Source organism: Ambystoma mexicanum, chromosome 13, assembly GCF_040938575.1.
Source record: "Ambystoma mexicanum isolate Mex_15411 chromosome 13, UKY_AmexF1_1, whole genome shotgun sequence".
Taxonomy (NCBI): Eukaryota; Metazoa; Chordata; class Amphibia; order Caudata; family Ambystomatidae; genus Ambystoma; species Ambystoma mexicanum.
Genome location: NC_090938.1, coordinates 726,192,169 through 726,204,340, shown reverse-complemented (window position 1 = coordinate 726,204,340; position 12,172 = coordinate 726,192,169). Strand labels below are relative to the sequence as shown.

The 12,172-nt window shown below is 46.3% G+C and overlaps 1 protein-coding gene across 1 annotated transcript in view; it reads right to left on the bottom strand.

Annotated features, from left to right (window-relative positions):
• LOC138521816 (complement C4-B-like) overlaps positions 1-12,172 on the bottom strand; it is a 528,615-nt gene that overhangs the window by 297,270 nt on the left and 219,173 nt on the right. Inside the window, exon 12 of the mRNA XM_069634932.1 lies at positions 10,435-10,623. Within this exon, the coding sequence (XP_069491033.1) occupies positions 10,435-10,623 (189 nt within the window). The remainder of the gene's footprint in view (positions 1-10,434; positions 10,624-12,172) is intronic.

Genomic DNA, 12,172 nt, shown 5'->3' with positions numbered 1-12,172 from the left:
GGCCGGATCTCTAAGGAAGGTGATGACGTCAACATCTGCAGGCCTCCCCACCATTTACGGATAGTCTGTGACTAGTCTAACCAGGATATTGTGTGCAGCCGGGTGTCCTCAGGAGATAGGGACATTTGTCCTGTTTTGCTGTGTCCTGGTCATGGGCTTTTCTTTTGATTTGCACAGTCTCTGCACCTTCCTGTTGCATGGACTACCACAAGGTGATTTAGTTTAGTCCACAGCTGGTTCAACTGAGCAAGATTTCTTGGGTCTCTGATGAAAGTGCGTGTGTCAGTTGTTCTCCCGACAAGTCCTAGGAATTTCTCGATTACTTAAAAGAACAAATTAAATGTGAGTTCATCATGTCTACTGGTGGTGGAAGCATTTGTGTCCTCTTCGCTGTGCTTGGGTAGCTTGGCGAAGGCTTCCGTGATGACAGCAGTCGCCTGATTACTTTTTTGTTAGCTGGATCTTGAATAAAGTCTGTGACATTGGATTCTCTCCCTATGAGTGACGGATAAGATAACACCACGAGTTGAAAATAGGTGAGTACATCCCTCTTGAGACTTCTGCTGGAATGTATCATGAATTCTGTGAACAAAGTCTCGATACTGGTTGCTTCAGGATACTGTGTTACACTCTCAGAAAATATTCTGTTTGCAGTCTATCAGAGTCTTGGTTCTTTCTACTACTTGGGCATGACGTACTTTCAAAAGTTCGTTTTATCAATGTTGTTGTGGCTTTGGATGTGCTTCTCTTTACCCTGCAACTAGGATGCACAGAGTGTTTGTTTTATGTCCTTTATTATCTTTCACTGGTTTGCGAAAATGTCTTGTTTATAAGCCACAATTTAAATCAGTGTTCCTTTTGCCTTTATTTTGCTGCTCATGCGTCCTTCTTCCTCGCCATAGATCTTGTCTGCACTTGCTGAGGTTCTTCCCCGTTGTCTGTGGTTTCTTCGCAGTTGGATGCAGCAGGAGGGCTCTCCCCTATATATAAGGTTTAATGTCATTTATGAAGATCCATTCCCTTCTGCCCTGGAGCTTGACGGCGGAAGGGGTGCAGTCCTCTACGATGAAAGGGCCATTGAATCGTAGCTCATCCCACTTTTTCTTGGTAAAGTTACTTATGAGCACATTGTCACCAGGGAAGACGAGGGGCGCATGCAGACTTTGTGCGGTGTCTGCTTCAGCACTTCCTGATGTGTTTTGTGCTGCACTGTCCCCTTTTTGCCGTCGCTGCAGCTGCCCATAAATGACAGAGGCGCTGGATGTCATACAGTTAAGGTACTCCTGCATCTCTGTTCCCAGAACCTCTCTAGTCGGCTGGGCATCACATCTAGCTCTATCTCGAGGGGTTAGAGGGGTTCTCATCCTTCTGCCTGTAACTGTCTTGTGCGGCGTAAGATGATGGTCGGAGCCGGGTTGGTTCCGAAGTGCACACAATGCCAGTGGTAGACAGTGCAACCATCCCTTTCTTGATGTGAGCTTCAACTTGGCTATCCTCTCCTTTAACAGGCCGTTGAGCCGCTCACATATCTCATTCCCCTACGGGTGATACGCCGACGAGAACTTGTGCTTTATACCAAGCAATAAGCTGAACTGTTCTCAAACTGCATTAAGAAAGTGAGCCCCCTTGTCTGATCTCATTACCTCGCACACCCCCCATCTAGGGAACACTTCCCTCACTAGAAATTTGGCAGCACAGGTAGCGTTTGGGTGTGTGCAGGAACCTGATTCTATCCATCTAGAGAATGGACACACCACCACAATTAAATACCTGTACCCGTTGCACACTAGAATCATGTCGACGTAGTCGATATGCAAGTGCTGGGATGGGCCATTTGGCCGGGGGATAACTCCTCTCATTACTTTTAATGTGTGCCCAGCGGTGAATTGCTGGCAGATTATGCAGTTCACCATGAAGAACGCAACGTGCTCTGCTAAATTCGGTGTAAACCAGTCTTCTGCGAGCATTGCAGCGATATTTTCTTTAGACATGTATATAGGGTAGTGTAGTTATTCCAATGCTACATTTAGCAGGGTGACAGGCATTACTGGTTTACCAGTGCTGTCTTGCCTCCACAACCTGTCAGAGGGGTTTAAGGAACACCTTTGACGCTTCCACACATTTTTCTCCTCCTGAGGTGCCTCCCCTTGGAGTTCCATTAGCTGAGTCTGCCCCATGTTACTATAGGCCTCAGGTGTGGCTCGTGCTACCATCATCCTCTCATGGGTACGTGCCACCTCCACGTCCATGATTGTTTTATTTTTGGACGCCATGCTCTTGGCTTCCGTGTCCACTTCATGGTTTCCACGTGACACAAAATCTGTCCCCTTGGTGTGGCCGGCGCATTTCACGACCGCTATGCCCACTGGGAGCTATAGTGCTTTTATCAACCTGTCCAATAAGGCTGCGTGTTGCACTGGCGTGCCGTCCGCTCGGAGGTAGCCCCTCCTTGTCCAGCGTGCTAGGCCTGTGTGCCTGGTAGATGTCACATAGGCAGAGTCACTGTACACAGCTACTTCCTGGTCTGCATGATTCTCAATCGCGAGTATCAGCGCTACTAGTTCTGCAGCTTGAGCTGAATAGTGAGATGGTATTCTCGCACTGACAAGTACCTGAAACTCCCCATTCGCCAGGTGTTTCACTACGGCCACGCCCGTGTATCTTTGTCCGTCCTCTTGGTCGATTCTTGATGAACCGTCAATGAACATGATTTCACCACCGCCAGGGCGTTTTCCTTTAGCCTGGGGATTTCATCATAGAATTCCTCATAATTTGCACAGTCGTGTATAGGTTCTCCTTCTGTGACTGGCTCAGCTATGAACATAGCAGGGTTTACAGTTTTACATCAAACTATTTTGATCGATGGGTTGGAGATAATCACCTCATAGACAAATGCTCTCTGTGATGTCAGCGTGCCCTTTGGCTTCTCTAGTATGGCGAATAACAAGTGCTCGACGTACAATGCCATGGAGAACCCCATCACAATGGATGATGCCTTTTCAATGGCGAATGCGGCAGCAGCTTGATTTTGTTCGCATGGGAAGTGGCCTTTCATGACCGGGTCCAAACTTCCACTGTAATACGCTAGGGGCTTGTACCCCAGTGAGGTTCGCTGAGCAAGTACTCCAGTCATACAATTGCCATTGGTATGTGAGAACAGGTAGAATTCCTTGGCATATTTAGGAATCCCGAGAACTGGGGCATTACAAATTGCCCCATTAAGTTCTGCAAACCCCTTCTCCATTGACTCAGTCCATTAAATTTCTCCTTTTGTTGCCTGGGCTTTCTTCAAAGCCTGAAGCAAGGGCTTGGTATATGAGCTGTAGTCGAAAACCCATGCTCTGACATAATTGCACAGGCCTAAGAAGCTTGTGAGTAGTTTAGCCGTGTTCATGATAGCTTCAGCCCTTTCTGGGGTTACCTTTTTCCCTTCGTGTGAGATTAGCTGGCCTATGTACAGCACCTCTCGTTGACAGTATTGTAACTTTTCCTTATCAACTTTATATCCTTTCTCAGCCAGGATGGTCAGTAGCTGGACAGAGTCACGCCTGCATTGTTTCTCAGTGATGCTGCAGATCAGAATGTCATCCACATACTGCAAAACAACACTGTCTACTGCAATATTGTTTAGGTCCATCTGCAGGACTCTGTTGAAAATGGATGGAGACTCACAGTACCCCTGTGGCAACCTCGTGCTTTTCAGGCGCATTTGTCTGAAAGTAAATGACGTCAGGTCTTGAGAGTCACGGTGCAACAGGATTGAGAATAATGCATTTTTCAAGTCAATCACCATGAAATATTTTGCCTCAGTGGGTATGTGGCACAGAATTGTGGATGGATTAGGGACTAGAGGGAATTCGGCTTCAACTATATTGTTTAATGCTCTTAAATCTTGGATTAAACGCCAAGACCCTCCCTTTGATTTCTTGACAGGGTAAATCACTGTGTTGCAAGGTGATTCTGACGTCACTAGAATTCCCTGCTCCATCATGGCGGAAATTGTCTTCGCTATGCCTTCAACTGCCTCTCTGGACATAGGATATTGTCGTGCTCGTGGTAAAATTGCTCGTGGTTTCAGTTTAAATTTTTTACTTCACCTGCCCCCCTCAGGAGGCCTACATCATAGGGCCCTGTAGTCCATACCGCGGCAGGCACTTGGGCCATGTCGACATCAAAGTATTTTGGACGTATCAGCACCAACATCATTCTCTGGGGGACCTCCCGTTTGATCATTTTGACCCAATATTTGAGACTTACTTCCACCCTCATCTCTTCTAGGTCATGGTGTTCTGCGAACAGATCGTCATCGGTGACGTCGGTTACTCGATACCCTTCTTCGATGGCGATAATCGCACACCATTGTCTGCCTTCATCATCGTATTCGACCAATACCACTTTCGCTCGCACTGCGGCAGATTGTATCATTAAGGGAAATACTTGTCCCTCCTCTTCGTGCAAAGGTATTCTGGGTCTGAATAGAAACTCATCAGGTGTCCTCATAGTTCTATCTGCGAGGCCTGGCAATCCCGCCATGAGCACCCGCACCCCATATGCGAAGACTTCTGGCTCTAACGGTATAGCTCTCATGGCTATGCGTCCTGAGTATGCTCTGATCATTTTGCACACGTTCAAATAATGCATTCCAGGAGTGGAGCACACTATACCGTTCTCGGTAAACGAGATTGTCATATTCAACTTAGTGATTAAGTCCCGGCCCAGGATGTTTACTGGGGTCTGACGTGAATATAATAAGGGTACATTCATTTCGCGCTCTCCCACAGAGACTGGGAGTGCATCTGTAAAGGGAAATCTACTGTGAGCTCCCTTGAAACTCTGAGTATCTATGACCTTGCCGGACAAGGAAGACTTGCCTTCTCGTATGCACGAGCGTGTCACACCCTTGTCAACTAAGGAGGAATATTCTTTACCCCCTATGATGACATTCACCCTAGGTTCCCTATTAGGGTCTGGTGTCACTGATAGGATAGAACACATCAGAGTCCCCTGTGAGCTGTCCTATTTCATATATAAGTTCGGCCCACTGTATACTTGCTGATTTCCCCCAGCCCCATGTGCGGGGGTTGAACCACTTGCTGTGCACCTTGCTGCAAGCCTGGCGCCTGCTGCTGCACTGTGTGATTTTGTGCACTGCCCTGCTGCGGGACGGCAGGCTGATCCACCATGCCTGCCCCCATCCCTTGGATATTTTGCCACATGCCTTGGCTTCTGCACACGTGCGCCACATGTCCTGTCATTCCACACAGCCAACACACTGGTGGTGGTCGGACCATCTGTCCATTTGGCATAGCTGGACTCCCCATCTGCACGTTCTGAAAGCCACTTTGATTATTATGAAAGCCTCCCTGGTTACCTCGAAACCCACCCTTATTACTCTCCCATCCTCTTCCTCCAAAACCCCTTCCCCCTCGGGCAAAATCCTGCGCTACCTTGGTTATTCTGTGCTGGGTTAGTCACCTGCTGTGCACGTGGTTCAGCTGGACTTGTCAGCATGGCTCCCTCAAGAGCATACTTTGAGAGTTTCTTTTGCACCAGCTTCGCCTCCTCACCCTTACGGGTTGCTTCCTTTTTCCGATTCTTTTCTTGCAGCAATCTACAGTAATGTGCAATTTTCAATTGTATTTCAGCCCATGGTTTAGCCTCTATTCCTACCAATTTCTTGAATTGTTTTTGCACTGGCTCAGGCAACCCTTGGCATAATATATGGTAGAATACAGGGATAGATTTCGTCCAAGACTCATGCGTTTCGAGCACCCACGCGTCTTGAAAATTCTGGATATAAAGCAACGGATCCTCTGACTCTTTCATTTTCTGAGTCATTATAGCCCCCATATCAGATGTGTCTGGATATAGCGTTTGCAGCGCTTTCCACACTGCTGCTCTACAGTTATTAAATGGCGCTCCTTCATGGGAGGTGTAGTTAGGGTTACCTTAGGGTAACCTGCCTGTTTCCATGCATCATCTGCTCTTTCACCAAGTATGGCAATTAGGAGGCCCTTAATGTCCCCTATAGCTAAGGTGACACCCCCGTCATTTTCTCTAACTCATGTATCCACTTCCCGGCTCCCAATGTCTGCATTGGAAGCTTATTTTTTAAGTTCTCTCGGTCCATGTGTGGCCATGGAATATATTGTGGTCTTGCTCCCCCCTTTTCTAGTAGTGGGAATTGGAATATGCAGTCTTCCTTTTCATTCCCAATAGCTCTCCGGTCTATCACTGGGGTGACATTTCCGCCTTGCCGTCTCCCTGGCAATGCCCTTAATTTATCTGCATAGGCAGATGCTGACACCCCCCTCTGACCGTGGAGTGTTCCTTCATGTCGGCCGGACTGCGCGGTATCCTACTTGTGGACCTGCTAGCGTCTGACCATCGTACCCCTCGGTCCCCTGGGAACCGTTTTTTGTACCGTCTCCCTTCCTCTCGTGCCACTTCCTCCATCTCCCCACCGGAGTCAGATTCTGAATACTCCCAGTTTACACAACTCCTTACATCTTCTTCGTTCTGCCCAATCTCCATCCTGTCTAGGGACAGTCCCCTGCTCCCACTACTTCGGGTGACATCCTCAGTGTTATATAGCTGAGTACTCTCTAAGCGCTCATCTTCCCTTACCCCATCAGATATCTGTTCTAGCCCCATCTCATCGTATATTTTATCAATCATTTCCCCGATGCTTCTGGTGTCGAAGTCATCTCCAATATTTGTCCCACTTATACCTTGCACTGAGTCACTCGCAGGAAAGAATTCTTCTATGTCTTCCCATTCTACAACAGGATTGGGTTTTTTAACTTCCCGCTAAAGATATTCATGATCCCGTACCCTCTGTCTGCGCTTTCGTTCTGTTTCCTCATCTACTTCCTTGCGCTTCCTCGCTTTTTCTCTAGCCTTGTCTACTTCCCTCATCCTTTCGTTTCTACGTTCCTTTGCCCTTCTTATTTCCTCCTCTTCTCGTCTCTTCGCTCTCTTCTCACGTACCCTTTGCTCTTCTTCCATCCAGTGCTTTGTCTGTCTGAACTGGTCGTAGGCTGCCTCTTGTTTGCGATCGAGCTGTTTCTCTTGCTCTTCGCGATATAGATGTTCTCGCTTTAGCCTATCCTTCCTTCTTGTCCTTTCATCCCTTACTTCCATCTCTTTTTCTCTCTCTCGCCTTTGCGTCTCATCAGACCTCTCTCTTGGCCTTATATCATCACTTCCTTTTCCATCCAACTTTAGTAATATCTGACCTCCCATCCATTTGCCTTTCGTGAATGCTATCTCATCAATTCTACCTTCATTTCCCTTTTGTTTATTTCCCATTTTCTCCTTATCAGGAGGTGCACAACTCTGTGCCCGATCTTTTCCTTCATCTTTGCATCTCTCCTTGTACCTCGAGACCGCAGAGGCAATGTTGTTTTCCTGTTCCCTTCCCTTATTGTCATCACTACTGTATGTAGGCGACTCATATGCGGGGTTGCTATACCCCGTGGCTGCCTTAAGTTCTCTTAGCGGGTAAAGCCCCTCTGTTTTACTCCCTTCAACGACTGGCTCAGGCAGGGCTGGTGGCACGGTAGGCATCTCACCCCCCTCCGTACATACATTTAGTATCCAGTCTGTGGGTGGTTCTTCTACCATCGTTTCTTCAAACATCTTCCACAATTCTAGAACAGCAAGACGTTTCTCTAGCTTCTTGCCTGTATATGTGGCCTGTAGGAAAGTCGTCATATGCTGTAAAACAGCCTTAGAAAGGGACCCATTCTGTGGCCAAGGCATAAACATCTTGTGGGTGGTACCCTTAACCCACTCTGTGATGTACTTCCTGAGTTTTGGTGCATGCTTGGGTAGCTGCTTGCACAAATGTGCAAGTGGAGGAACTTTCTCCATTCTTGATTTTGTCACCAACAATATTTATACAGTTTTTTATCCTTCCAATAGTATGAGCGAGCACCAAATACGCAAGCTCGAATCCAATCTTTTCCCGCCAAAATGTATACTATCAATTTGCTCAGAAAACTATCAATTCATTGGCGATTCCCTCTTAGTTACAGAATCACATAAAGCCAAATTACATTTCAAACAATCAATAATACAATTATTTTACATTCGACGTACAACAGAACACATATGACAGACACTTGACAGACTAAATGGACACCAGCTGGTTATACATATACATGCCTTCTAATCAACACCCCGTCATGGAGTTTAAACAAACTCCTTTGATGCGTCTTTAAACGTCACCGTAGTCTAATTGTCCCTTATATGGGCTATGAGTTCACGTTTCTTCTGACAGCTGTATTAAAGCGCAGGAACAAGGCGAATCCTTACGTTTTTATCTCAGGTGCCCCCCTGGTAATCCTTCGTTTTTATCTCAGGTGTCCCCCTGGTACTCCTTGTTTTTCTCTCGGGTGTCCCCCCAGTATCCACTCATTAGCTCTTATGCTCGAGTCATTACCCCCTATATATACAGTCTTCTCTACTTCTGACTATTTTAATTTTTTCTCCGCCACCCATCATTACCTTTCCCTTACTTGCTCTAATGCCTACAAGGCATTTGCCAAAGAAACAAGTTTATTGTTTCACTCACCGCTCGCAACTTTTCCTCTCTGGAACTTCGGGATCACTGCCCCTTCCTCTTCCAGCCTTTTAAGGGTTTTTCGTCCAATTGGCTGCCCGTGGGAATGAGAAGGGTTATGCTTGGAAGACAGGTTCCTTCAGACCCACTGCAGTTTTTTGAAGTTTTACTCTATCATTGTCCATGGGAAGCTTCTCAGTCTACTCAGCCGGAATGGCGAAAAGACTCGTGATATTGCCGAAGGCCCAGAGTTACTTTGTGCCGTCAGTCTAAAGGTGTCTTAGAATTTTATAATCAATAATCAATGGCCAAAACCATCCTCACGCTACCAAGTGTACTGAGGAGCGGGGTTTCACTGAGGGGCCCATACATCAGTGTGCACCCTTTAGTACTTGTAAGGCAAGATAGCTGCACCATGTGAGGACTGGGGGTGCAGGATTCACTTACTCCAACACGACTCAATATTGAGGACTCAGTAGTTTGGCAAAGGGAAGTCCGTTTAATGACAAGTACATCAAACAGAGAAACAAATGGAAATCAGCAGCATTGCGATCACCTGTCTCGCTCCAACTTTGTCGAACTTCAGTTGAACAGCAGTTCTTATAGGCAATATTGTAGATTAGTGGAACCCTGCATCGGAACAAGGCCTGTGCCTGCAGCCCGTGTCTCCTAGGTGGTGCTGATGAGTGCAGCTAAAAACTCAATAGATTCAACAATTACACACCAACGTCAACAGTGGCCGATTGCAATTCCAATAATATTGCTGGGCAATTAATAAAAATGCATTTGTGAAAAATATTTAGTTTTGGAGCAATTTGGTGTTAGGGAGCCTGCAAGAGCATGCATGGGTGCTGTGATCAGTGTCTCCCTTCAGTTTCCTGTCATGCCAGGCATGCAGGAGCCTGATTTGGGCCGGTTATAGGCTAATGGAAGCCCTGTCGTCCTCTTCATGTCTGTGGGTATTGTATGGGCAGGAGGATTCTAATAGGTTCGATATAACACTTATTATTGCATTAATGAAGATTCAGCAGTGTCCTGAGATAAGTTTTCACCGCCAGGTTAGTGGCGCAAGGACACATGTGTGGGCGTCTAACGAGGGGAAAGGTCAATTATCACAAGCCATTGCCCCAGAGAATGTTCATTAGCACTCATGGAATATGCAGGTAGGGAGCAGAAAACGCGGGCTGCTGCCACCAAAATAAGCAGAAATATAGGTTCCATGTAATAATGTCCCCACAAAAATGTCTCCACACAAAAAAGTTGCAGTTTTTTGCAGAGACATTATTACATTGAACATGTGGGGGACACCCCCGCAACCCCTGATTTCTTTTTTTTTTAACAAGGGGAACAGGGGACATCCACACACCCTGTCCCCATGCATAATGTCCCCACATATGATGTTGCCAATGGCTTTCCCCGGTGACTTTATGTATGGGGACATTATTACCTGATACCAAAATAAAGTGTTTGGATTTCCCTAAAATAAATGCAATGTTAATATGCAGGTAGTAATGTGTGACATCATCATGCATACTCAGGTATGAACAAACCCGGCGGCAGAGCTAAAGCTGCCAGAGTGAGATTCTGATTGGCTGGCAGATCATTATCACATCACATGACTCTCAGTTGTGGACAGGAGGCCTCCCTCTCTTGTTAGCACCATCATTCTTAGGATTGTGACTGGCCAATCAGCAATATGCATGATCTAACTGGCGTCCCACAACCTGAGATCAGAGACCCAGCCACATTACACCCCAGGTCATGGCCAGAGGGTGTAATCCAGCAAGTGTTTTTGGATCTCAAGCACAACCTTTGAACTCATCCTCCAAAGTGGACGAAACAGTAGCATGAAAGGGCTGACCACTCACCATGTAATACAGGTGGCGTCCGGTTGCTGGAGAACTAGTAACAGCCTTCAGTTGAAAGGAAACCGACTCGCCGAGCCGCACGGGCATGCCCGACGGCGACATGATGTAGAGGTAGCTCTGGCTTGAGGACTGGTATGCGTTGACAGTCAACCGGCTGGTCTCTGAGTTCTCCCCGTCGCCCACTGTTGCCTGTATTGCGGGGGTAGGTTGTGGAACGAAATCAAGACAAGCTAAATGAAGAGAGTACGCTTTGAACAAGAAACTACAAAGTCTTGCAAGAACTACAAAGAACTACATGAGAAAAACATGATAGACCAACCCTGCACCTTTCCAGGTCATATGCATGGGCAGTGGACAATGTTCTGCCAGTGCCAAGGGAGAGTTGGCAATGTTTTGGTCCCCTATTGGTTAAGGGGTTGTACTGTACAGTTTGGGTAAACACGTAAGAGTGGTGCACTAATTTGTGAAGTACTCGGTATGGAGCAGACTATCTCTTGACGGCTAGACTTATGCCTTAAGCAGTCCAAGAGATCCAATCGAAATATTGTGATGGGATCTAGCGGAATGTCAGAACACAGAGATTGCATGAACGATATATTAAATATGGTGTATCACGCAGGAATTGGAACTGTTAATTAACATGCATTAAAATACAAAGGCCACAATAACATATACATTAAGTACAGAAGGTGAGATTAAACAAAACAGGATTTTCTCTTTAATTAAATGTATGCAATATAGAAATGGAGAGGACACAAATGCATGTTTTCCAGAAAGTGCGTTATTGTAAATAATATGGTTTTCTGTCTTGCTGTTTATCAAGGTATCTGTGGTACATAACAGAAAACAAAGTCTCTTACTATCGAAGAGGGTCCTGATGAAGGCATCTATTAATGAAATGAACAGGAATGTCGAAACATACATGTTGACCAGATTATGATTATTGTATAAAACGCTGTTTGCCATTGGGCCCCTTTGCTATTTAATATTTCCCTTAATTGATTATCTGTATGGTTGGAGGTTACCCTGTTTTACACATTTCTACAGGTCTGCTTGTTGCTTCCCCAGGTTTTTGGCTATCTATGTTGGACTGCTGAGAGATATGGTTCAGAGACATCGATGGCAGATACATAAGTATGCTCAGGACAGTTCAGTGCACTACCAGAAGCTCTGGAAGTAATTTCCATCTGTATGGAGCTGAAAGGTACTACAACTCAACAAGAGACGACCAAAGTCAATGATGAATATTCCAGGAAATGACAGAAGGGTGAACGAATCAGAGCGCTCCCTTATGAACTAATGTGACCTGACAACTATACCTTTTTAGAAGGCCACGGCATAGGACAGGGCTGGGAATCCCGCAACCCCCCAGATATTTTTCCTACAACACCCAAATGGTGAGGGTTCTGAAAGCCAATGTATTTAGTGGGTCGCAGGAGGCCCGCCATGGGCGTAGGAGACTGCAACCTGAACAGGTTGCTTAGAAGACACAGCAATAGGAATGAGGTGACCCAATCATCGACACAGCAGCTGCTTCCCTCTACCAGACTGGGCCATGGCTGCGTGACAGCGCACTGGCTCCCTATACTGTGCTCCTCTATCAGTGAATCAAGTTGGTCTCGTCCAGCAGGCAGAATTTAAATGCTGCAGCAGGGAAGTGAATTTATGTTTGGCTTCCCATTAAATTCCTTGAGTATCAAGCAGATGTTAAAATGGAGGCTTTATGGCCAGGATAGAC